The sequence below is a fragment of the Choloepus didactylus genome, chromosome 17 (assembly GCF_015220235.1).
Source record: "Choloepus didactylus isolate mChoDid1 chromosome 17, mChoDid1.pri, whole genome shotgun sequence".
NCBI classification, from domain to species: domain Eukaryota; kingdom Metazoa; phylum Chordata; class Mammalia; order Pilosa; family Megalonychidae; genus Choloepus; species Choloepus didactylus.
Genome location: NC_051323.1, coordinates 73,250,280 through 73,277,792, shown reverse-complemented (window position 1 = coordinate 73,277,792; position 27,513 = coordinate 73,250,280). Strand labels below are relative to the sequence as shown.

The following is a 27,513-nucleotide window of genomic DNA, read 5'->3' as shown; positions in this document are numbered from 1 at the left end:
TTCAGGGCCTGAAATAGCTCTCTGCTGCCATCAGCTGCTGATTCAGCATCAACATGCAGCAAACAGAATGATTAAATAAGTGGCTTAACAGTTATTTAAAAATATGCCAGAAGTGAAGAGTGTTTGTAAATTCATTTATGAGGGCATTATGTTATACCAGTAAACATTACATGATGTGTTGTATAAAGTAAATAATCTGCTTAAAAATTAGTCCTGGGACTAGTTAGTTGAATTCCTATTTCTAACTCAGTAGATTGAAAACACAACTGTGAATGGTATAAAGACATAAGAATCACATTGTGATCAAATCCACCTCAAACACAGAATCTAGACCTTTCCCAGAAAATTTAAGAACTCAAGAATTTTCCTCAACTTACCATGATCTCCACAAAGAAAATAAGAAAGCTATCTTTCAATGTGATGCAACTGTATGAAACTCCAGAATACAAGCATTAGATGAACCACGTATTGAAACCAAGAGAATTTAGTAAACACATCTAAATCTGAAGTAAGGAGAAACAATAGATGATTTACAAAGAGTTTTAACTGAGCTTTAATCATCATCAGAGTCTGAATCATATTTCTTTCCTCGGATTGTTTTCTTTTCCAGCTTTGTGAAGTTTGCTCCAAATTTCTTTTGGCTTTGAAATGGTGGCTCCATTAAATTTCCACTAAAAATAAAGCAAATTTGAAAATCATTTTATTCTTTATGATTTAGTACAGTGGTATTCCAAACTGCACAAAAATCTCTTTTCTTTTTCACTATAATGTATGGGTAGATGGTTAACAGTTTTAAACTATACCTGGTACTAAGTGTTTTAGATCAATTTTTACTTTATTTTCCCTTTTATCATTAGTTACTAGTTAACATTTCAAGGGTGCATCAACAGAATTTCTGGCCGAAAAGCACAGAACAAGGTCAGAGTGTTTTGGTGTCATCTGCTCTGGATATGCGGAACCTGTATTAGACATCCTTGTTCCTGTGAGAATGACTCAGGACAACACTTCTCTATTGTTGATAGCTTGTTAGGACTGGTTTGGTCCTTTCCAACATATCTTAATTTTTAGATCTACCTACAGCAACAAAACTTGTGGGATTTGTTATTAATTTGGAATTGGTATGAAACTCCTGTCAATGATGCTTGAGAAATAAATGAGAGTATTTCTTCTTTTAAAAATATCTGGGGGACTACTCTTAACACCCCATTCTTGCTTCTAAATATCATTAGCCAGAAAAAGAAACCACGGCTCCATAGAAAAACATCTTGTTTGTACGAGAAAGGAAGTGTTCAAATAATTACAGGGACATGTCAAAGGCCACACAGACCAGCCGGAAGGGGGCTCTCAGTGACCAAATCCTGGACAATTTGAGCTTCAAGGTAAATAACAGTAACAGACTATAACCCACTGACTACAATAATCCATAGCCTACACTGATATAAACAAACAAATGAAAAAGTAAATAAATGTGGGAGATGGAAGAATTCTTACAATTGGTTAATGCACATCTCAAAATTATAACCACCAGAAATGAGACAAACTATTTTCATATGCCTCCTCACAGGATGCACTGAGAAGGGTACAACATCACTTCCATAAAAGCCTACCAAAAATGTACAATCTGAATCTAAACTTGAGGAGACAAATCCAAATTGGGGAATATTATACAAAACAGCTTTTACTTTTCAAAAATGTCAAAGTCTTGAAAAACAAAGAACTACTAAAGAGCTGTTCCAGGTTAATGGATACTAGACACATAATAACTAAATGCAACATATTTTTTGGGTACGGAGGACAACGTTGGGACAATCGGTAAAATTTCAGTAAGGTTTGCAGATTGGATAATAATGTTGAGCAATGTCAAAGACCTGTTTTAATCACCGGTACTGTGTTTATGTAATAAAATGTCCTTGCTCTTAGGACATACAGAAGTATTTAGGAGTAAAGGGATATGACAGCTACAATTTCTACTCAAACGGTTCTGAAAAATATTATATGTATATTGAAAGAATGATAAAGCACACATAATAAAAGTTCAAAACTAGGGAATGTGAGTGCAGGGTATATGGGAATTTCTTATACTAATGTGAAACATTTAAAAGCTTAAAATAATTTCAAAATAAATTTTATTTAATAGTTATTTATATTTTATTAATATTAAGAAAATAAAACTTAAAGCTTCTAAAACCAATTCTACAACATAGGAATGGTTTAGGCATGTGCAGAAGGAATTCGGAGAAGTGGGGAAGTGTGCGGTGAGAAAAGATGACAGAACTTTCTACTTATTGAAAGGCACTATGACTCTGAAACGATTGCACAACTTTACCTACTATCATTGCAAATTAAAAACAGGTACAAAAAACTACAAGGAGTGAAGCTGTGAGACACACAAGGAGGTGAATGGATCCTGCAGACAGTATTTTGAGTGAAGTAGGCCAGAAAAAATGGCAAATACTATAATGCCTCACCGATATGGACTAACTACAACGTGTAAACTCAGAATTGAATCTTAGAGCACAGCCTAACAGGGAAATGATTATTGTAATGGTCCCTAGAGTGTAAGCTCTTACAGCACTCAAATCTATTCCTAAATTGTAATGGCCTTCTCCAAACTTTGAGATGTTGATCCCTTGGTGTATAACCTGACTGGTCTCTGGAACACTGGGTATCTGTGTGCACCTGAAACGCAGATCTAGAGCTCAGCAGATATGGATGTCAGTATTAGCGCATACAGCAACTGTTTAAAAAACAAAAAACAAAAAAGCTGAAAAAGAGCCCAGACTTCAATTAGAGATATAAATGAAGCAGATCTGGTTAAGACTAGGGCAAATCGGGCCAAAAGGTAAAGGCTGAAACTGACCGTGTTAAAACTTCAACTTCCATGTGAGACCAAGGGAAGAAATGTATATTTGGGGTAGGATCTAAGTGAGATATGACAGGTCTGTATAGGTTAGAGTGAAATAGCAACACATCCCAAAGTAATTTGGGCAAGAATAAAAATATATACTTGGGGGCCCCCTTGAGGAGCTGCGGGAGGATGCAGAGGTGTTGGACTTCCTCACCTGTATTTTTGCTGATGTTCTTACAAACACTGGGGACTGATGGCTTGACGTACTGAGCCCTCTATCCTGGGGCTTGCCCCTATGAAGCTTGTTACTGCAAAGGAGAGGCTAAACCTGCTTATAATTGCGCCTTAGAGTCTCCCCCTGAGTGCCTCTCTGTTGCTCAGATGTGGCCCTCTCTCTCTCTCTAACTAAGCCACCTCAGCAGGTGAACTCACTGCCCTCCCCCCTATGTGGGACCTGACTCCCAGGGGTGTAAATCTCCCTGGCAACGCAGGATATGACTCTTGGGGATGAATCTGGACCCGGCATTGTAGGATTGATAACATCTTCTTGACCAAAAGGGGGATGCGAAATGAAACAAAATAGAGCTTCAGTGGCTGAGAGATTTCAAATAGAGTAGAGAGGTCACTCTGGTGGACATTCTTACACACTATATAGATAACACTTTTTAGGTTTTAATGTATTGGAATAGCTAGAAGTAAATACTTGAAACTACCAAAATCCAACTCAGTAGCATTGACTCTTGAAGATGATTGTATAACTATGTAGATTACAAAGGGTGACAATGTAGATTACAAGGGGTGTAGATTACAAGGGGTGAAAATCTTGTGGATCACATCCCTTTATCCAGTGTATGGATGGATGAGTTAAAAAAATGGGGACAAACACTAAATGAAAAATAGGGTGGGATGGGGGGGATGTTTTGGGTGTTCTTTTTAAATTTTATTTTTTATTCTTATTCTGATTCTTTCTGGTGTAAGGAAAATGTTCAAAAATAGATTGTGGTGATGAATGCACAACTATATGATGGTACTGTGAAAAGCTGATTGTACACCATGGATGATTGTGAATATATCTCAAAACTGAATTAAAAAAAAAAAAACAGGCACAAAGGACAAGATAATATACTCTGATTTGTGGAATCATAGACAAATCTGTCTGAAGAACTGGGCAAGTAGATGAATGAGAAATGAAGGAAGGATTTTAGATTTGTTTTCCAACTGAGACTGTTCCCCACCTCAGGTAATTTAAGAATAGAAACCTTCTTGTATTTTTTCTGATTCTACACTTTAAACAAGAATAGCTACATTAAAAACTTAATGTTTTAAAATATAAGCTTTATAGGGATGTGTGGTTTTAGTTTTCATTTTACCAAAGAGAATCATTTAGTTCAAAATCAATTTGTGTAATCTGGTTAAAGTTGGAGAGATTCATTTCTGGAGTGTCATTGTGTTACCAGACTGAGACACAGAATTAGTTTCAATAGTACCTGTTTGTTGAAAACTTCTATACTCCATGATTCAGTTTTATTTATAAATCTGATTTTGCTTCCATTAATTCTTGTTGTAAAATCATGCTAATAACTTACATTTTAAGAAATATGCTTTTCCTTTGTGAAAGTTTTTCTACATCTTAGTCAAAAAGTCTTAATTTCATAATATAAATGAAGATATAAAATCCTCTCTAAAAATATCAATAATGAAGACATGAATTTAACCCAATGTTTTTATAAAAGTTACCTGTAATTAAGAATATCAGAACAACCGAGCCTCCATTCTAAGGTTTCTGTGGTAAAGTCGTCTGTATTTCCTAGGTCAGTAAATCCAACAACATAATCCTGTGTTTTCCCATCTTTTACCAGTGCTAGCGTGGGAATGACTTTGATGCGCAGTCTCTCGCAAAGGAAAGGTGCTTTTTCCACATTCAGCTTCAAAAATTTTGTCTCGATATGTTTCTTAGACAGTATCGCTAAATGTCTGTCCAGTATCTTACACCTGTAAGTAACAACAAAATAGAAATTCAAAAGCTCAGGGAACAAATTTCTTTTCTTTTCTGAAAAATATCATTAGGATACCTCTAATTTTATAGGTTTTTTGTGTGAGTCTCAACTCAGCAGCCAACTGGTGCTCGTGTCAGACCTCACATTTCCTTATCACAGGTTCGCTGCCTGATTATGAGGGGTAGCAAAAAAACCTAGCATTCTAGTAAGTCTCATCTGCCCTAATGATATTTGTAGGGAACAAAATATTAAATCTGCCTTAACTCAGTAAGGGATTCAAAAAGTTGTCATGCTGGTGGCAAGAAAAGAAAATTAAAATTGTCATTTCTCTTATACATGTTTCCTAGTATCACACAGAAGGGAAATAACTGTGAACTTGATGGAACCCAGAGGAGACAAGAATAAGAAACATAATACCTCATGCCACATTTGGAGGCCATTAAGAAGGACTGAATGTTGCTGAGAGGTAAATCTTTACTTCTAACTGTGCACCTGTCAGTAAGCAGCACAGTAAGGTTAGTCTTTAAATAAAACGACCATTATGATTCTAAAGAAATGAAAGATATCAACAATAAATTTTATTAAGCCAATTTTTATTGAAGTGGAAACTGGGAGGGACATGTTCTTTAGATTAAAATCTTTTGTTTTAATCTATTTCAGCTTTTCTGCAACAGTGTTGTAATAATCTCAGTGTTTTTTTTTCACCTTATTCTCTCAGTCAAAGAATTCCAGACAATCAATTCCTGAAAGGTGTTAACCAAAAACCAAGCTGCTGGGTGATGTTGCCAAGACGGGGGTCAGGCAAGCTACATAAATGAGAAAGAGGGCAGGGCTGAGACAACAGAGTGATGGAGACTCCGTAGTGGAGGGTACTTTCATCTGAGGGTGGCAGCTGCTACTCAACACCAACAAGGCGTTGTCACACTGAATTCCAGGTCTACTATTAACAACACTTTTGATTTTTAAAAGAAATTTAGAAATGTGGATTTTTAAAGAAATAGGATCTCTCCCAATTTTTAAATGTTAGCAACTAATTAAATTTGTAGGCAAAAATTAAAAAAAAAAAGCAAAGGCTTGCATTTGCCGATTTGAGAATAGCTTCTTCTAGGGGTATTTTCCCTTTACATGAGATCTTTCTCCTTAGAGAGGTTTGCAGAACAGGGCCAGTCTAAGAGAAATCACTTTCTTCTTCTTCCAGCCAAGCTTGGAAGCCCCAACTCTGCTTCCGGTGAAAGTCCTGGTCTAACAGAGGGCCCCCCCCCCCACCCCATCAAAGTTGCCAGCAGAGAAGAATGAACGAACAAACTATGAAAGGTTACATCCTAACAGCAGGAAACACAAAGCAGAAATAAAATTTGTACTGATAATAAATTAAGTATACATTTCTAAGATGTTTATGAGATAGCTAGTGAAAATATAATTCAGAAACTATAAACCATTTAAATGGGAATATTCTTGATTTCCAATAATAATTCATTTATACCTTTACATATCACTGGTTTTCGAATTTACCTTTAAAATAACAACTGCTTAACTTTAAAGTACTGATTTCCAGCCCGACACATACTTGGGAAGGACTTATCTTTTATTTTTCTATTAAGCCATTGTATGTCTATCAAACATTTCATCATGTTTAAGAAAACAAAAATCACTGATGGTAAGGAAATTACCTGAATGTGGAGTCTCTGTAGAAATGGCAGACCACTTTTTTACTCTCCTTGACTTCTTGGAAAAAATCTCTCTCACTAGGGATTTCTCTGTATTCCCCATGTCCTTTAGAAAGCCATTCCTAATTTGGAGAGGAGGGAAATATTACACATTTGAAGTATCTCTTTGAATATTACTATATATTTTAAGTGTCCAAATCACTGTAACATTTTGTAATGAAGTTGGTTTTATCTTGCAGAGGAATGAATTCCTTTTAGCATTCTACTTTCCTATGTTCTAAAGTTAATGCAAAACTACAGCCTATGGGCAGCAACTGTCTCCACAGCATGGCTTGGATTTGAGACAAGTGCTTGTCTTGGTAACTTAAAACATTTGTTTTCTCAGAACTTCTTAAATAAAAATTTAGATCCAAGGGACTTTGAATGTAAATATCCATTTAATTTTTTAGCACTCAAACTACAAAAATCAGAAATATTTGATCCAGGTTACTTTAGTTTTAAAACAATGTTCATGAGATAAAGCCAACCCTGAGAAGAGGAACATTATCAGTGCAGCTCTGAAGTTTGGGAGCCCTGTTTGCTTTCAAGAGGCAGTGACACTATACTGCCACTGACAGGCAGTGTCCTAGGGAGAAAGAACTGTCTACTCACGTGGTGCCCAGAAACAATAACGAGCTCACAAGAAATCTAATCCCATTTCCCATTCCCTATGGGAATTTCTTATTAGTCATGCCTGACAGACCTGTCAGCTTCTTGGACCTTTCCCGTGACAGGAAGTTTATTACCACAACTGGAAGCTCATTTACCAGGCAATTGGTTTTAATAAAAAGATCACAGGGCTTGCAAGAAGGCATAGGTTTGAGTACCTGTTCTACCATTTATTAGGCAATGAACTCTACCCCTCTGAGCCTGTTTCGCCATCTGTAAAGTGGGGATAAGAAGTAACTATCTCATCGGGTTGTTGTGAAAATGAAAATGAGACGATCTATGTGAAAATGCCTAGAACGAGGTCTGGCACATGTGCTTAAAAAACATTTGTATACACATACTCTCTAATTTTTAGAAGGTCTTCTCACACTGAACTGTGATATAACTGTAACTTGGGTCTGTACATCCCAGCTTGGGACCTAATATTAGAGGGCAAATTCTAATCTCTCTTTCATGTCAGCCCTTCAAGTATCACACCTCACCTAAGTTTTCCCTTCTCCAGACTGAACCTTTCCAGTGCCTTCTGACTGTTTCTCAGATGAAAAGATTTCTAGACTGCTTACTCTTCGGCTGCACCCTGCTGAACACACTCAAGCCTCGTCCATGTTCATTTAAATGTGCCGAGATCTGGGTGCCTCCCCTCCCCTCCTCTGGGCTGCAGCTAACAGGGCCCAGCCTGCACTCCGTTTTCGTATCCATGTCACACTGGCTTACTTGAAATAATACTCACAAGGAGACCTGATGTTTTCTCCTTATGTGATGCTTCTGTGGTAAAGCTTCTATAAACTGTTTAAACTCTCAAATGCGATTCCTTAATGGCAGGTGACATTTCATGACTCCTTTCTTAATTCAACAATATGTTCTCTTTTTTAAAAAAGGTGTTTCTTTTAACAATAGGGTGGTATATGGGAACCCTGTATTTTGTGCATGATTTTTCCGTAAATATACAACTTCTCTAATTTAAAAAAAGAGAAACTTCTTTATTTCTCTTTTTAAAAAGCTGCTATTTTTTTTCCATTATTTATTCTCACATGTTTACCAACAGGCTGAAGACGTGAACTTGTGCACGTTCCTCAGAGGGAAGGCAAGTCCAGTCTGACCTCCAGCAATGCTTGGCACTTCTTCTCAGGAACTCACCACACCCCTGCCCTCTTAGCTCAGTGCCTTTCACAGAGCATGTGCTTGGCAGCTCTCTGCGAAACAGAATCAAGTCAGGGTGGGCACAGATTCCAGGGCAGACTGAGCTTACCTGAGGCAGTGGCAGCTGGGTACCATGGCTCTTGCTTAGTGGATTATTACCAAAGCCTTTGCTGGACACTTCCTGTTCTCACCTGCCCCCTGTGCTTTCTACCTAATCTGAGGTTGCTAGCTCCTGCCATAGCAGGAAGATGCTTGGCTGGCAGAGAAATAGAGAATAGCGTAGGGCTACTAAGTGCTGAGTATAAATCACTTCTTATGCCTGATTTCTCCAATGCCTTGTACATCAGAAAATCAAAATTTGGTTAATCTACACCACTCTCTCAAAACGAGTATCTTTACAAACCACTAAGGCTACTTGCCTACTTTCTCAGAAAACATTTTAATAAAAAAGATCTATTAAAATGTAATCAAAGTTTTAAAATAAGATTCTCAGTTATCCCATGACAAATTGTTTTAAATCAGTTTATATATTAATAATTTAAAAAGGCCTAAAGTCTGCCTACTTCACTTGGTTTTTAAACACTCAAGACTACTGTTTTGAATTGCTGACAAGTTCATTCAAGTAATAAATTATTTAATGTATGTTCCTGACTGCAAATCAGGTTGAATCAAAGTCTTTCTACAAAAATATGGGAATTGTATCCCATAGATATGATGATTTTTTTCATTTGAGCATTAACAATTAGTAGTGTACTTAAACATGGTAACAAAGTATCAGTTTGTGGCAGGATCTAATTATATGTTACCTTAAATCCAATAGTCTGTCTTCTAGTTACTAACACTATATTACAAAACAAGCAGCTTGGTTTGAGAACCATGTAATATCTTAGAAAACTCAACATATAAGACTCTGAACTCAGTCATATCATAAAAGATTCCTTCTTTTTGTAGCAATTCTTCTAAACATTGAGGGTGTAAATATACTAAATGGATACTATAGCAGCACAAACAAATCCAGTTTTAAAGTTTATGTTTTAGTAGCCAAATGAAAGGGAACCCGAGTTGATAATGTATTTCAATATAACTTAAACTAATGGAAACATTTTTTTAGTCATAATCCAATTTACAGAGTTTACCCCTGTGGTGTCAATCAGGGTCTACAACTCCGAGCCTGTCCACACTCACACTCTGCGAGACCAACCGGGACAGAGCTGTGGCTGTTTTCCTCTGTGCCCAGCATGCGATCTTTTGAATAAAGAGATCACATACTTAAACGTTACACTGGAAATGCCTGAAATAATTTCTTCAACATGAAGTACCTCATAGCTCTTATCTGTCATTCCTACATTTTGAGGCTAGCTAAATTATGACCAACTATAGTTCTACTTGAAAGGGAAACTGCTGATTCCTAGCGTTCTCAGTGCTCTTCGGTCAATTCTCTCCATAACCAAACAAATCTGAGCTCAAAAAAGAACCCTGAGTAGGACATGTCTCTTTTACTTGACTGTGGTTTAATAAACTGACTAGATTAATTTTTGCATTGTCTTTGAAATTTTTTTTTTGAGCAAATTTTTAACAGTGATAGGTACTTTCAATTCAGAGACTATAAAAAAGAGGACCAAAACATAACTACTGCAGCCCACGTATATATAATTTTTAGGAGCATACTGTTATAGCAATTTCAGAAAGCAGGGCAGAGAGGTTACTTGTTTCTGCTGTTGAGCTTTCCTTAGTGCTTCAAGTCTCTTTTCTTTGAGGCGTTCCAATTCATCCTCATCCATCCGATCCAGTTTCTGAATTTCAGAATCCAGATGTTCTTCCACTAGTTTGCTTGTCTGAAGCAACTGATTCTCCAGGACTTTTGAAAACATGCCAACAGATGCATCACCTTCCATTCTTCTAAATGATACAGTTCAGCCTTGGTGCTGGGAAGATTTACAAAATTAGAAAAAAATTTTTTTAAATACACAAAGTTTTCTCTCCCATCTCAAAAATTCTAGCAAGTATATATATCTATACTCTGCAAAGTATTCTACTGACACCCATGCACATGAGGCTAAACTTAAGAATTTTAAATGTTTTAAAATTTAAATTTTTTAATAGGTTACAGTCATATCAGTCAAAAACTAGAGCAAAATTTACATGCTTCTGACTTAGTTCATGATTTGCTATACAAAAGCAAAGACAAGTATTCAAGACAATCACCAGACCAGAGAGAAATTAATAGATGGAGTTATAGCTAGTGGTATATATTGACAATCAGTGTTCCTTACCAAAGGAAAAGGGAAACAAAGCAGAAATGACTGTGAAACAACATACTTGTACTGAGGTTTTACACATTCACATATAAATCAATTTGATAGAGTTGAGAAAATGCAGTTTTTCATGGTCTCTGCTCAAATGAGTTTTCATTAGTCTCTGCCTCCTAATTAATCTCATTACAATCTGTGTAAAGTAGTGCCTGGTGATCCACAAGCATTCCCGTTCTCCCATTCCATTCCTGTTCTGTAATCAAAGAAAATCTAAGAGTCTGCAAAAATTGATATACGTATTATTTACTGACACTCAAGTGTTCTTAACTTTGATGTAAAACAATATAGTAGAGAGATTTAAAAAAATTGATTTTCCATCATTAGTCCTCTGGGTAAAATAGTTTAGAAACTTGTCTTTTTGTTAAACAAAGTATTATAAAACAATTAATTCAAACTAGAAGGGAAGATCTCAACTATATATTTTAAGAGAAATGTTATTTTCTACCAGCTACAATGTCGTGTTGAATTCCTGGGAAAATTTACCACGGACATAAGATTTACAATTTGCCTATTAAAGCAGGAGTTTGTAAATCTGAATAAACTATGATACATTTGTAAACTCTATTGAAGCTCCTTAAAAAATGTGAATAAACTGTGAACTCATTCACCCAACTTCTGACACAGTACCTGGCCCACAAAGACCCTCTATAAATGTTTGTTAAACAAAAGAGAAATATTCTTCTTGCAAACTTCACTTGTAATTTCTTTTTCTTTACAGGAAAAGCAATTGAAAAATAACTGAGTTAATCTTTGTATCCTCAGAGCTACCAGCACAGGGTATGGAACACCGCACGTGCTCAATAAATATCTGTTTAATGTTGAACCAAGTGTCTCGCTTCTGTTCAAACTGTCATAAATTTGAAAAGACACCTATTTCTAAGTTAAAAAAAAAAAACAAAAAACAAATTGCAAGCTTCCCATAAATGCCATAAAACTGAAAAGCGGTTGTATTGCAAATACAGTAAAAGAATTGCACTCACACCACACTCACTTCCCAAGAAAAATGTCCGTCACTTGCGGTGCTCGGGGCTGCAGCGGGTGAAGTCAGAAAACCGGGTATTAAGACATTGATTTGCACATCAGGACCTGTTCTTACTCGGGGCCTGGCGCACGCTCACCTCTGGAGTTTTACAGGATGAGCCCAGAATTTAATTCTGCGAAAACTGGGAACAGAAACGAGTAACAAGAGCGGTTCTGGAGGCAGGTGCTGGCGTCCCGATAACTTCGTTCTTCCCAGACCTCCGCTTCTTCCCTTTTTTAGGCTCAAATGGAGAGTGGGAAGCAGCACCGCCAGTCCTCCAATGACCTACCCGTTTCCCCGACTCCCTTCGGGAACTGCCAAAACCACCGAGGGGGCGGCCTCACTCTCAAGTGCTCCGCCGGTGCCTTCCCAAACGCAGCCCCCGACCCTCTCGGGCGCCCCCAGGACAGACCCAGGTACAGCCACCGCCGCCCGGACTTCAGCGCTCCCCCGGGCGCATGCGCCACAGCCTCGGCCCCCGACTCGGACGCGCCGCGCCCCTCCCCCGCGCCGGCCGGATGTCGGACGGCGGTGTGTCAGTCAGCGTCGGGACGCGGCGGCGGGGTGTTCCACACCACTCCCTGACTCACCTGAGCGCCCGGTGAAGCTTGGGAGGTGAACAAACAGCAGCCCCGGGAAGGCGTCGCTGCCCGGCCTCAGCCTCGCAGAAGGTGGGGTAGCAAATCGGCCACCGCCCCCACCCCGTCATTGGTTGCGGTCCTCTCGCGATACAACCCGCGACGTCCGAGGCGGCCGGGCGGGCGGAGGGCGCTTCTGCGCGTGCGCGTCCCCCCGAGCCAGGGGTTGCGGCGCTTCGCCTCTGTTCCGCTGATGGGCCCGCGGGCGAGAGACCCCGTCGCTGGGCCTCGTACCTGCTCGGTGCGCAGCTCTGAGTGTCCGACCTTCGGCTCTGCTCAAGTACTGACTATAGGAGTACATCAGAAATAACGAAGCCTCCTTCTTGCTCAAGAGTTCGTTTCCTTCCCATTTATTAAGCAGTGGAGGCATCACTTAGCGCGGCGCGAGGTGGTGCCGCCGCCCAGATCAGGACACGGAAGGGTCCTTCGTGACTTCCCTACCACTCGAATTGTCGAGAACGTGCTCTGAATGTGAAGACCGAAACCTCCCTAGGGGGTAACTGCTGGGCATGCCCTCGCCTCGTGATTTCTTTAGTGACTGTGCACACTTCGTAACCAGTGGGCGCTAGGGAGCGGTCCCAGTTTGGGGCTGGATTTTCGTATCTCCCTCGGGAACACCCAGAGCCCATGCTCGGCCCCTTCGTGGAGGGTGAAAGGTTGAAGGGAGGCCCAAATTCCTCCTCTGAACCGAGTGCCGGTCTCTAGGTGGCTTTCCCCGAGGGGCGAGGGCTGACACGGAACTGACAGCCTCATTGTCTGCCCCGGGTTCTAGAACCCGGCTGCCTCGAGGCGGCCGCTGACAGGGGGCGCGCGGGCTCCTGCCGGGCCGGCGGCCGACTGGAGACGCTCTACCCCGAGCGCCCCTCTCGATGAGCCGCGCGCTGCGTCCCCACGCCGAGGCGGCGGGGCGACGCGCGTGCGCACTGGGGGCCCACACCATATGTGCCCTGTCCCAGTGCGCGGGTCTGTGGAGAGCCGGGTGCGAGAGGCGGCAGCGCGGGGGGGACGGAGCTGAGCGGACGCCAGAGTCGGCCGGGGCGCGGTGGGTCCGCGACAGACCGGATAAACGGGCTAGGACCACGAGCGCCGCTGACACGCGATGGGGAAGAAGCAGAAAAACAAGAGTGAAGACAGGTAGCCAGCGTCTGGGCGGTACGGCGGCGGCCCCCGCGGCTGACTGGGGCTCGCGGGTTCCGCCGAGGTGGGGGCGGGGGCCGGGTTGGGGCTCGTGGAGACCCTCGCGGGGCGTCGGGCCCGGGCACGGCGTGGGCGGCGCGGGTCCCAGAGCCAGGGGCCGGGCGGGGGCCGGGAGGGCGCGGAGGGCCTCAACAGCGGGCGGGTCCTCCTCGCCGGGGCTCAGCTCCACCTGCCCTTGCCCGGCCTGGGGAGAGGGGACCCCGGCAGGCGCCGCTCGGTCTGAAGAGAGGGGCAGTCGTTTGGGGGTCCCCGGCCGCACGAGGAGGGTCTCGGACGGCCGGGAGTTACTTTTGCGGTGCAGCTGCTGGGAAGGCTGAGTTTCCCTCTTCACGGCGCGGGTCGGAAGAATTCTTAAGCCTTTGTACCTGTGACTACTTGTGGGGAGAAGGGAATCCCAATCTGGTGTACGTGCTTCCGAGTCGGTCAGGAATGCTGGAGTTAGAGAGGCGTTTATCAGCTCACTCCTTCTCATACTTCATCTAATTTGGATACAGTTCTCAATTATCTCTGGGCTGATTGTCCAAACTCCATGCTTTTCGCTTTCCTTCTTCCGGCCTGTCTTTTGGTGGTTTCTTTTCTCTCTAGCACCTCCCCTAAGGAAAGGAGGAGGAGAGGAAATAAACCAACCAGGGTCGCTCCTTTCTAACCACATGAAAGCCTTTTGTGGGGAGGGAGTGTAAGGGGGGGTCTGTCGAGTTACCTACCGGGAGATCCTTGAATCGTGTGTCACATTCGATTGAGTTCTTTTTCTCTTTTCATTGGAAGAGTTTACTTCCTGGGCGTGAACAACATCTGTTACTTTCCTCCTTTGTGCACTATCCTCAGACACTTCAAATTACTAGGGGGAGAAAAAGTTAAAAAAAAAAAAAAAAGAAGGTAAAAATCCTGTGATAGTTGATCACTCTGACTCAAAAGACGTATGTGGTATGAAGCTAAAATAAGTACTATTAGAGTTGGAATTCTAGATTCTTTCTTTACTTGGCAGGCATCTAACTTATGAGTGGAATTAAAGACGCCGAAGTGAGACTTGTAATTCAGCTACAGATCTAATGGAAAATGTTAATTGGTTCCGAGAATAGACTTACTGGTTATCAAACCTGGTGAATAAGAAACAGTAGCCAGAAACAGTTTCTGTAGTTCTGACGATTTTTGTGTGTGTGCGTAAGATTATTTTTTCCCCCACTGAGAGAAATTTTCAAGTAAGCACAAAAAATGTACCCATTACCCTGTTTCAACCGTTGTTAGCACATGACCAATCTTGTTTTATCTATTTGCTGGATATCTTAACGCAATTCTCAGTATCTTTTCATCTGTAGATTTTTCAGGTGTATCTCTGAAAGATAAAACACTTTAAAAAAACATAACATGAGACACAGTCACAATGTCATCATCAAACCTAAGGAATATTAACCATGATTTCTTAAATATTGTCAAGTATTTATTTGAATTTCCCTGATTGTCATATATATGTATAGATAGATTGAATAATAATTGGTTTGGATCAGGATTACAGAAGTCTGTTGAAGAGATAGAAAGTACCTATATGTCATTTTTCTACTTTAAGTGTATACTTTCCAGGATCTTTCATTATGGATAAAAGCTTTTTATTTATTAAGCCTTTTCATAATGGAAAAAAAATGATATTTTTGTCTGTATATTTTTAGAGAAAAGTTGTTTCTTAATGATTCATAGTTTTCCGTGGGTGGTGTAAAGTTTTAATTGCAGACACTAGAGCCTGTATTAAATGATTGGTTTGGTAGTATAGAAGGAATGCTACATCCTCCCCCCACCCCCACTAATGTAGTCTTTATTTTTTTGGCTCATGTTGAACGGAAAGTGGTGGCAACATAATTGAAAAACATACAAATTTATTTTCTCATATGCCAATATGCAGATAGTACTTTCCTTCCCTCCTTCCTTCCTTCCTTCTGTCTATCCTTCCTCCCCTCCCTCCCTCCCTTCCTCCCTCCCTTCCTTCCTTCCTTCCTTTTAATGCTTCATGGAATCTTTACTTGAGTGGCTTTCAAATTGTATCTAAGAAATTGTTTGGTTTTGCAGAGGGCCCCCTTTACCAGAACTGCTTGGCTTTTTTATTTTTGGCACTCCACATAAGATATTTTGGGGAGATGGGGAGAAAGTTTCACTGTTTTGCAAGTTAGTTTGCTTTTGCAAAACCTTTGTATGTTTAGATTGTACTTTCTTGAATATTTGTAAAAGGAACAAAAACACAAGAGAAAAAAGTTTAGAAGGAGAAAATCCTATTTTAGGATTAATATTCTTGTTTGCATAAAATGAGATATTATATTTGGTTTCACTATCTTGCATGAAGATCCTCACTTTAAAGGTTTTATCGTCATCCTCGGTCTCCTTCTCCACATGATCCTAAGCCAACTGTTTCTGGCCAGGTTGAACTGTGGGTGAAATGCGCAGCTGCTTATTAGTTATCAAGATAAAGCACTGAGCCAATTCTCAGTTCTCGAAAAGAACATAAAATACACAGCTGTTCTTAATCCCTATAGCTTTGTATGTAATTAATCCTTTTATTCAATTTCTTGGCCATACACTATTCATTTAAAATTAGATTTTATTATTAAATTTGCATATCTAATTTATCGATACAGCATGTGTTTTGTTATATCAGTGACTTACTTTTGTTTAGAAACCGAGTTTCAGAGTTATGCTCCAGCTTGTGATATGGTGTTCAAATTTTCCTGCCTTTTTTTTAATTGGGGAAACTTGTTGAGACTAGGGACAGGATTCATTATGTACAGATCAAACAAAATATAAGGCAATATTTTCATTCCTTCCTATAACCTTTCCATTCATCAGTTTACATATGGGACTTTCTGTGCTCTAGTGATGCTCCACTGTTTCTGTTTGCATAGTACGATGAATGCTCTTACTGATGTGTGCAGAAATAAAAGGATCTGTGTTATCTAGCTTTTCACAATTGGTCTATAACTCTTCATTCTAGTCCCTGTTTTTTTTAAGAATTGCTTTAAAGGTGATGCCTTAACTAAGGTAGAATTCTCGAGTTATAAGAAATCTGAGTATGTTACATAGTTATTGAGGGAAGATGATAATTATTTAGATTTTAAAAAGATGTATATTCTGAGAGTCCTTTTGGAGTAGTTTGTTCCTCCTCTGACATTTTAGGAAGCTGCCATGTGGAAGGAGGGGGAGAAGTCCTGATTTGCCAGAAATGAATAACAAAGCAGATGATGGACTTTTGTTGGTAGTTACAGTAATCTCTTTAGCCTTCCATGCTGGAGATCCCTATGAGGAGGTTGTACAGCTACTTTTCTTCTCCTCCTCCTCCTCCTCCTTCTTCTTTTTAATGCAGTTTTATTGAGATATATTCACACAAGATACAATCCATCCAAAGTATACAATCAGTGGCTCACAGTATCATCATTATGCAGCTAGTTTTGATGCTGCTTTCCACTAGTTGTGCTTTACTTATTGTTCTAAGTGTATTCCATTCTTGCTACTGGTCTGTAGGTGAGCAGTGCATTATTTCACAGAGAAACTGAATGTCAGTGGCTTGGTTACTTGGAGCAGTGGTTCTCAAATTTTTTGGTCCTAGGACCCCTTTACACTCTTGAATTACTGAGGAAACCAAAAGGCTCTTATTTATATCTGTCAATTCTTAGCATATTAAAAGTTAAAAATTCTTTATTAATGAATTTAAAAATAATAAGCAACACTTTACATATCAACATAAATAAAATTTTTAATGAAAAATAATCATTTTCAAAAAATATTTAGTGAAGAGTGGTATTAAACATTTTTGCAAAACTCTTTACTGTCTGGCTTAAGAGAAGATAGCTAGAGTCTCATATCTGCTTCTGCATTCTAGCTGTAGAAATATCACACGTGGCCTCTGGAAGACTCCACCATATAATTGTGAGAAAATGATTATAAAAAGGTTAATGACCTCATTACTATTTTGAAAAATAGATTTGACCCACTGAAATAGTCTCCCCCTCCCCTGAACCACTGGCTTGGGGATTCCTAAACTAGGTTCAGGCATTTGTGAGGCATTTCCCAAACTATTTGACCATTATTAATACTTGTATTACATGTGCTTAGACTGTTAGAGAATCAGACAAAGACAGCTTAAGATATCTGTAGACATGTAATCTCTCTTGATATTTTACTCACTTATTATTTTCTTTTTTTCTAATGCAATAGATGAACTTATCAGTGCTGGTTGAAAAAAGGAAACAATTCTGATTGATTTTATTAGGCAATCCCGGTGTTTTTAGATTGCTCTGGGAGACTTGACATCTTTATGGTATTGAATCATCCCATTCAGGAAATATATTCATTGTATGCTGAGGTGCCAGATATTGTTCTAGGCTCTGGAAATACGGTAGTAAGCAAAATAGATGTGATATACTTCTTCATTTATTGAGTTATTTTAAGTGTGTATCAGTAAAAGTTTATTATTTTCTTTATTTGGTTATTTAGGATATTTCTCATTAGAGTTATTCCTAGGTATTGTATAGTTTTGGTTCCTATCAATGTAATCATCTTTTCTTTCTTTCCTTTTTTTTTTTTTTTTTTTTGTAAATAGAAAAGCTTTTTTCCAAGATAGTTATTATCTCGTGTCTGACCAAATTACTCAACTCAGTTATTATGGTTAAAAGTAGTTGTTTAAACGATGAGGACTAAATTGTGATTTAGTTTATTAGCTTGTAGTAATATGTAATAACTAAATAGTAAAGAGAGAGAGGGTAGTGGGAAAATTAAAGACATTATAGCATCATTCATATGTTAAGCAATGCTCAAAACAGTTCTTTTTTCTTTCCCTTTCTAACTTATGCATTGTGACAAGCTTGTGCTGTTAAGAAATTGTAGTACAAAATATTCAGGTACTTTGGGTCCTCATTAATAATAAACAGTTTTTATTGGAATTATCGTAGTGTGCCACTTACCTGAGCAGTGACCACAATATTTGCATACTTTTAATAATAAAAACACTGAATGTAGATTTAACTGTTAAACATGCTATAGTAAGCAGTTTGAGAATCTGGGAGGTGGGGAAAGGTGGCTACAAGAGCTGTTAAATAACATGAAGAAGAGGATGCTGGGATTTAGCATAATAATGAACCTGTCAGCTATTAAGCCAAGCCTAACTCCAGAACTTGTTGTATTTTTTACACTGTACTGTATTTGCTGACTTAAAACATCCTGATATTGAAAAATACAGACTTGCCAAAAGAAAAATTAATAATTATAGTGTCTTCACTGAAGTAATGGTTAAGGATTATTCAGAATTTAAAGAAGGTGGGAGAATAGAAAAATGACAGCCGTTGTCCATACTGGTCAGTCAGTGCCAATGTTTCTTTGAAGCTTTTCCCTCTTCCCTAACCTTGATTGAAAGACTGCCTATCTCATAGCCTGTCTATTTCAAGTGAAAGCAATGATGACTTCGGTGTATCATTCCTTCACTTTTCAGACATGGTATTTGAAACTTCATGTACATCTTTCAGAGGAATCCCTTCTTTTCACCCAGGTAGCAGTCATTTTTTTCAGAATCATTGGTTTTCAGAATACTCTGTTAACCTCCATTTGCTGTTAAAAATGTATCTTCTACACAAATATAATTTTTTTTTTCTGTTTCTGAAATATTATTCAAGTCAGAACCTTAGTTGTAGCAGTTCCTAAAAAATACGAGTACTGTTTTTTCTCAAGATATTGGATCTTCAGTCTGAGCCTCTGGTGAAGCTAGCAGATGTGCTTGATGATACTGTAGTTGGAATTTCTTCTAAGTTTAGAGCCATATGTCATAGGATTGCAGCTTCCATTAAAGTACAAGTAATATCACCTCTTTGAAGAGAGATTAATTACTACTTTAAGTGTCAGTTCTCATTTCTCAAATTGAGGCACTTTTCATTTTTTAGCTTTTTATTTCAACATAATTCTAGATTTACAAGAGTTGCAAAAAAAAAAAAAAAAAATGTACAGGGAGATCCTGTGTGCTCTTTACCTAGTCTCCCCCATTGTAACATCTCATATAACAGAGTACACTGTGAAAACCAGGAAGTTGACATAGGTACAATCACAGAGTTTATTTAGATTCCACTAATTTTATAAGCACTCAATTTTGTGTGACCAAGTGTGTGTATAGTTCTGTGCAGTTTTATCACCTGTGTCTCTTCAGGTACGCCACCATCATATTCAAGATGCAGAACTGTTTGATCACTAGAGCTTTCCCTCTTGGTGCCCCTTTATAGCCACACATCTCCCCCAACCACACATTCATTCTCAATTTCTATAATTTTGTTATTTCAAAAAATGTTACGTAAATGGAATTATTTTGAGATTGGCTTTTTTTCACTTAGCATAATTCTCTTGTTATCATTCCCAGTTTTTGCAAGCACCAGTAATTTGTTGCCCTTCTAATATGGCACATACCATGGATGTGCCACAATTTGTTTAACCATTTAACCACTTAAGTGTATTTGGGTTGTTTGCAGTTTCTGGCTATTAAAAATAGAGTTGCTGTGAACATTCATGTACAAGTTTTTATGTGAACCTGTTTTCATTTCTCTGGAATAAATACCGAGTGCATTTGCTGGGTTGTATGGTAAGTGTGCATTTATTTTTGTTTGTTTAGTTTTTAAGTGAGACAGTGATCTTTATTTCCTTTTTCTTTTTATACTGAGATATATTTCACATATCATAATATTCACCTTTTTAAAGTGTAAATTTCTGAAGTTTCTAGTATAGTCACAAAGTTGCCCAGGAATTACCAAAATCTAATTCAAAAATATTATCATCACCCCAAAAAGAAATCCTGTACCTATTATCATTTATACCCCCCACCTTCTTCTGCCAGTCCCTGCCAATTACTAATCTATGTTCTGTCTCTTGAGAAGTTTCCGATTCTGGGCATTTCATATAATGCAGGTATGCATACAGTGTGTGGCCTTTTGTGTGTGGCTTCTTTAATTTAGCATAATGTTTTCAAAGTTCATCTATGTTATAGCATATATCAGTACTTTATTCCTTTTTATAGTTGAATAATATTGCATTGTATGGATATACCATATTTTACTCATTCATCATTTGATGTACATTTGGGTTATTTCCACTTTTTGGCTATTATGAATAATATTGCTGTAAATATCCTTGTACAAGTTGCTCTGTGGTCACATGCTTTCAGTTTTCTTTGGTATAATCCTAGGAGTGAAATTGCTGGGTCATATGGTAACTGTGTTTAACCTTTTGAGAACTGCTTTCCAAAGAAGCTGCTCCATTTTATATTCCCATAGCAATGTATGAGTATTCCACTTTCTTTAGAACCTCATCAACTCTTGTTATTATCTTATTTGTTCATATATCCATCCTAGTCAATGTGAAGTAGTATCTCACTGTGGTTTGTATTTGCATTCCTTAATGGCTAATGAAGTTGAGCATCTTTTCATGTGCCTGTTAGCCATTTATATAACTTATCTATTCAGATCCTTTGCCATTTGTTGAGTTTTTTTTTCTCTTTATTGAAGAGTAAGAGTTCTTTATATTTTCTAGATTCAAGTCCCTTATTAAATATGTTTGCATATATTTTCTCCCAATCTATAGGTTGTCCTTTGTAACACAAGAGTTTCTAATTTTGATGAAGTCCAATTTATCTATTTATTTTGTTCCTTGTGTTTTTGGTGTCATATAAAGGAAACCATTGCCTAATCCAAGGTTATGAAAATGTATACTTACATTTCTTTCCAAGAGTTGTATAGATTTAGCTCTCATATTTAGGTTTCTGACCCACTTTGAGTTAATTTTTGCATATGCTGTTAGGTAACTATCCAGTTTAATTCTTTTGCATGTAGATATTTGGTCTCCAGCACCATTTGTTGAAGAGACTATTTCTTCCCCGTTGAATGGTCTTGATGCCTCTTGTCAAAAATTAATTGACCATAGATGTATAGGTTTAATTTGGACTCTCAATTCAATTCTATTGGTCTATATGTCTATTCTGCACCAGTACCACAGTGTTTTGATTACTGTAGTGTGATTTTATTTAAATGAAAATTTCAAGCACATATAAAAGTAGAATAGTATAATGAGCTCACATGTACCCATCAACCCAGATTCAAACAGTATCAATTCATGAGTGGTCTTGTTTCATCATCTATATCCCCTCTACTCTCTTTCTCCCTCTTCCCTTTATGTTGAAAAAAATCCCAGACAATTGTAAATACTTGAAGAAGTTACCAATTTTAAGAAAGATTTGCATGTTAAATATATATACGTTTTTTAAAGTGGTGAATTTCATTACCTTTGCTGTGCTGTTAGAATAATGGATTGCCATTCTCCTTTCCTTCTCAGTGCAATTTCTTTCACTTTTTTCTTCTTTTTTAAAATTTTTATTAGCGATGTTGTAGGTATACAGAAAAAGAATGCAGAAACTACAGAGTTCCCATATACCACGCCTCAAACACCCAGTTTTCCCTATAATTAACACTATGCCTTAGTGTGGTACCTTTTTTAAAAATGACGAAGCAATAATATTGTAATTATACTATTAAATGGAGTCCATAGTTTACATTAGAGTTCATTCTTTGTATTGTACAATTCTATTGTTTTTAAAAATTGTTTTTCTGGTAACATATACAATCTGAAATTTCCCCTTTTAACCATATTCAAATAAACAATTCAGTGGTCTTAATTACATTCCCAATGTTGTGCTACCATCACCACCATCCATTACCAACACTTTTCCATCACCCCCAGACAGAAACTCTGTGCCAATTAAGCATTAAATCCCCGTTCCTTACCCTCACCCCAGACCCTGGTAACCTGTTCACTAGTTTTTGGCTCTATGAATTTGCTTTTTCTAATTATTTCATATTAGTGAGATCATACATTATTTGTCCTTTTGTGTCTGGCTTATTTTGCTCAACATGAGGTCTTCAAGGTTCATCATGTCACATGTATTAGAACTTCATTTCTTTTTATGGCTGAATAATTTCCCATTGTATGTATATACCACATTTTATAGATCCATTCATCGGTTGGTGGACACTTGGGTTGCTTTCATCTTTTGGCAGTTGTGAATAATGCCACTTTGAACATCAGTATGCAAACAGCTGCTCGAGTCGCTGCCTTCATTTCTTTTGGGTATACCTAGAAGTGGGATTGCAGGATCATATGGTAATTCTATACATAGCTTTCTGAAGAACCACCAAACTGTTTTCCCATAGCTTTACCATTTTACATTCTTAGAAACAATGAATGAGTGTTCCTATTTCTCCACATCTTCTCCAACATTTTTTTTTTTTTCATTTTTAGAATAATAGCTGTTCTAGTGGGTATGAAATGGTATCTCATGGTTTTGGTTCTCTAATGGCTAATGATGTTGAGCATCTTTTCATGTGCTTTTTGGCCATTTGCATATCGTCTTTGGAGAAATACTTTGTCCATTTTTTAAGTTGGGTTCTTTGTCTTTTGATGTTGAATTATAGGATTTCTTTGTATACTCTTGAATATTAAACTCTTATCAGATATGTGGTTTCCAAATATTTTCTATTCTGTGTATGTCTTTTTCCTTTCATGATGAAAACCTTTGATGTACAAAAACTTTTAATTTTGATAAGGTCCCATTTATCTATTTTTTCTTTTGTTGCACATGCTTAGGTGTAAAGTCTATGAAAATCATTGTGTAATACAAGGTCCTGAAGATGCTTCCCTTTGTATTCTTCTGGGAGTTTTATCTAGGTCTTTGATCCATTTCATGTTGATTTTTGTATATGGAGTGAGGTAGGGGTTCTCTTTCATTCTTATCCTACTTTCCCACCCATTTGTTGAAGACTTTATTCTTTTTGCATTGAGTGGACTTGGCACCCTTGTCAAAAATCAATTGGCCATAAATGTGAGGGCTTATTTCTGATCTCTCAATCTGATTCCATTGGTCTGTGATTTCTATCCTTGTGCCAGTACCACACAATTTTGATTACTATACCTTTGCAATAGGTTTCAAAATTGGAAAGTGTGAGTCCTCCAACTTTGTTCTTTTTCAAGATGGTTTTGATTATTTGGGGCCTCTTAGTCTTCCATATAAATTTGATGACTGGCTTTTCTATTTCTGCAAAGAAGGCTCTTGGGATTTTGGTTGGGATTGTCACTTTGGGTAGAATAGACATTTTAACAACATTTAGTTTTCTAAGCCATGAACATGGAATGTCCTTCCATTTATTTAACTCATTGATTTCCTTTAGCAATGTTTTGTTGTTTTTCTGTGTATAAGTCCTTTACATGCTTGGTTAAATTTGTTCCAAGATACTAGATGCTGTTAGTTGCTGTTGTAAATGGAATTAAAAAAAATTCCTCTTTAGATTGTTCATTATTAGTGTATCAACATTTTCGTGTTGTTCTCGTATCCCATCACTTTGCTGAATTTGTTTAAGAGCTCCAATAGCTTTGTTGTGGATTTTTCAGGATTTCCTGTATTATAGGATCACGTCTTCTACAAATAGGGAAAATTTCACATCATCTTTCCCAGTTTGTATGCATTTTCTTTTTCTTGCCTGATTGCACTATCTAGAACTTCCAGTACAATGTTGAATAAGTGTGATGAGAATGGGCACCCTTGTCTAGTTTCTTATTTTACAGGGAAAGCTTTTAGTCTTTCACCATTGAGTTTGATGTTAGCTGTGGGTTTTTCATATATGCCCTTTATCTTGTTGAGGAAGTTTACGTCTATTCCTAATTTTCTGAGTGTTTTTTTTTTTTTTCTTCAAATCATGAAGGAGTACTAGATTTTTGTCAAATGCGTTTTTCTGCATCAAAACCACACTGGTCATGTGGTTTTTTAATCCTTCATTCAAGTTTGTGTCTGACTGGTGTTCATTCTTTGAATGTTTGTTTAAAATTCACCAATGAAGCCATCTCTGGTCATGAGTTTTTCTTTGTGGGAAGATTTTTGATTACTGATGCAATCTCTTTACTAGTTATTGGTTTGTTGAGATCCTTTATTTCTTCTTGAGTTAGTGTTGGTAGTTTGTGTGTTTCTAGGAATTTGTCCATTTTATCCAGGTTATCTAATTTATTGGCGTGTAGTTGTTCACAGTATCCTTTTATAATCCTTTTTTGTTTCTGTGGTGTAGGTAGTAATGTTCCCTCTTGCATTTCTGATTTTAGTGATTTGCACTCTTTTTTTGCCAGTCTAGCTTAAAGGTTGTCAAGTTTATTGATCTATTCAAAGTACCAACTTCTGGTTTTGTTGATTCTATTTTTCTATTCTCTAATTTCATTTATCTCCACTGTAATCTTTATTTCCTTCCTTATGCATGCTTTGGGTTTAGTTTGCTCTTCTTTACCTAGATCCTCTGTATTAGTTAGGGTTCTCTAGGGAAACAGAATCAGTGAGAGGTGTCTCTGACTATCAAATTTGTAAAAATGACTCATGCAACTGTGGGTAGGCATGAGTCCAAATTCTGTAGAGCAGTCAGCAAACTGTTAACTCCAAGGAAGATGTCCAATGAACTCCTCAGGAAACGAACCGGCAACTTCGACGAACTCCTCAGGAAATGAACTGGGATCTTCGACAAACGTGTTTGATGAACTCCTTAGGAAATGCTTCACTGGGCAGCCGAAGAAGTGAAGGTCCTCTATCTGTCTTGCTTATAAGTCTTCAGCTGATTAATTGGATTAAATCCAGCCAATTGCATTCTGTCATTGTGGAAGACCCGCCTTTTGGTGAGTCATCAGTCACAGCTGCAGTCAATTGACTGATGATTTAATAAACCAGCCTGTTGGTTTATTAACCAGCCAGAAACTCCTCACAGCAATTGTTAGGCCAGTGTTTGCTTGACCAGACAGCTGGGTACTATCACCTGGCCAAGCTGACACATGAACCTAACCATCACATCCTCCAATTGTGAGGTTAGGTACCTGATTTGAGATCTTTCTTCTTCTTTAAGCATTTAGAGTTATAATTTTCCTCTCAGCACTGTCTTGCTGCATCCCACAAATTTTGGTGTGTTGTGCTTTCATTTGCATTTGCATCAAGGTATTTCCTGGTTTCCATTGTAATTTTTTCTTTAAGCCATTTATTGTTTGAATGTGCTGTGTGATTTCCACATATTTGTGAATTTTCCAGTTCTTTTGCTGATTTCTAGCATCATTCCATTCTGGTTGCAGAAGGTACATTGTATGTTTTCAATATTTTTAAATTTATTGAGACTTGTTTTGTAATCGAACATATGGTCTATCCTGGAGAATTACCCATGTGCATAGTGAAGAATAAGTATTCTGCTGTTGTTGAGTTGTACTTCATATATTGTTTGTTAGATCTAGTTGGTTCATAGTATCATTTTTCTGTTTTCCCTACTGATCATCTTTCTAGATGTTCTATTCATTATTGAAAGTGGTATACTGTAGTCTCCTATTAATTAATGTAGAACAAGAAAACATAACAAGATAAATATGTACTCAACAGCAGAGCCCTAAAAATGTATGAAGCAAATATTGAAAGATTTGAAAGAAAAAATATGTTCCTCAGTTCTGTGGTCTTTAAATCCAGTAGTTCCATTTGGTTCCTTTTTAAAATCTCTCTTTGTTGGATTTCTCACTCATTTTCCTGATATCCTTTAATTCTTTCTCTGTTTCCTTCTCTCTCTCTCTTTTTTTTTAATTTAATGGCAGTTTTATTGTGATAAATTCACATACCATACAATCCATCTGAAGTGTGTACAATCAGTGTCTTCTAGTATATTCACAGTTGTGCATTCATCACCACAATCAATTCTAGAACATTTTCACCCAGAAGAGGTTTCAGTGAAACCTCTGTGTTATACAGCCCCATGTTTCATCCTTTGGCTTTCCTTCTAGTGACGTACATGACCCTAAACTTTCCCTTTCAACCATAATTGCACCCATATATTGCTATTAGTTACATTCACTATAATGTGTTCCTATCACCTCCATCCATTTCCAAACATTTATAAATAACCTTATTATATATTCTGCACAAATTAAGCATCAGCTCCCTGTTCTCTGCCCTCGTTGTATCCTTTGGTGATCTATTACCTGGATATTAATTCCCATGAATTTGCTCATTATATTTAGCTCAAATTAGTGAAGTCATATGATATTTGTCCTTTTGTGCCTCATTATTTCATTCAACATGGTATCATCAAGGTTCATCCATGTAGTCACATGCATCATGACTTCATTTCTTCTTACAGCTGTAATCTCCCATTGTATGTATATACCACATTTTATTTATCTGTTCATTGGTTGATGTATACCTGGGTTGTTTCTGTCTTGGCAATTGTAAGTAATGCTGCTATGAACATTGGCGTGCAAATGTCTGTTCACATCCCTATTTTCAGTTCTTCTGAGTATATACCTAGTACTGGGATTGCTGGATCATATGGCTGTTTTATACTTAGCTTCCTGAGGAAACACCAAACTGTCTTCCCCAGGGGGTGCACCATTCTTCATTCCCACTAGCAGTGAATAAGTGTTCCTATTTTCCACATCCTCTCCAGCACTTGCAGTTTTCTGGTTTTTTTTTTTTTTTTTTTTTTTTTAATAGATGCCATTCTAGTAGGTGTGGCATTTTATCTCACTGTAGTTTTCATTTGCATTTCCCTCATAGCTAGTATTGTTAAAAATCTTTTCATGTGCTTTTTACCCATTTGTATATCCTCTTCAGAAAAATGTCTTTATATCTTTTGCCCATTTTTAAGTTGGGTTGTTTGTCTTTTAATTGGATTGTAGATTCTCTTTATATATTCGGGATATTAAACCCTTATCAGATATGTGGTTTCCAAATATTTTCTCCCATTGAGTAGGCTGCTTTTCCACCCCCTTGACAAAATTATTCAATTTTGAGGAGGTCCCATTTATTTATTTTTTCTTTTGTTGCTTGTGCTTTGGGTGTAAGGTCTAAGAAACCACCTCCTACTATGAGATCTTGAAGATGCTTCCCTACATTTTCTTGTAGGAGTTTTATGGTTCTGGCTTTTATA

General features: G+C 37.9%; 2 protein-coding genes across 13 annotated transcripts in view; one reads left to right on the top strand and one right to left on the bottom strand.

Moving 5' to 3' along the window:
* Window positions 1–468: 468 nt before the first annotated feature.
* Window positions 469–14,080, bottom strand: TXNDC9 (thioredoxin domain containing 9). Of its 11 annotated transcripts, none has more exons than XM_037807475.1 (6): window positions 12,284–12,383; window positions 11,653–11,835; window positions 10,067–10,285; window positions 6,516–6,634; window positions 4,586–4,840; window positions 469–671 (listed from the first exon to the last, which is right to left on the bottom strand). In XM_037807475.1, exons 3-6 carry the CDS (start codon window positions 10,253–10,255, stop codon window positions 554–556), a joined length of 681 nt encoding a protein of 226 aa, XP_037663403.1. In that variant the 5' UTR covers window positions 10,256–10,285; window positions 11,653–11,835; window positions 12,284–12,383; the 3' UTR covers window positions 469–553. The 11 variants fall into 11 exon arrangements, with proteins under 11 accessions (XP_037663403.1, XP_037663401.1, XP_037663404.1 ...); XM_037807473.1 differs by having other exon boundaries at window positions 11,664–11,835; window positions 12,284–12,382; XM_037807476.1 differs by having other exon boundaries at window positions 11,653–11,701; window positions 12,284–12,300.
* The window catches only part of EIF5B (eukaryotic translation initiation factor 5B), a 102,309-nt gene continuing 88,055 nt past the window's right edge, over window positions 13,260–27,513 (top strand). For both annotated transcript variants that reach the window (XM_037807470.1, XM_037807469.1), the window contains exon 1: window positions 13,260–13,465. In XM_037807470.1, the coding sequence (XP_037663398.1) occupies window positions 13,431–13,465 (35 nt within the window). In that variant the 5' untranslated portion in view covers window positions 13,260–13,430. The remainder of the gene's footprint in view (window positions 13,466–27,513) is intronic.

Coding starts and splice junctions, on each gene's coding strand:
- TXNDC9 (XM_037807471.1), bottom strand. CDS start 14,000: ATGAGAAGGAGTGAGCTGATAAACGCCTCTCTAACTCCAGCATTCCTG.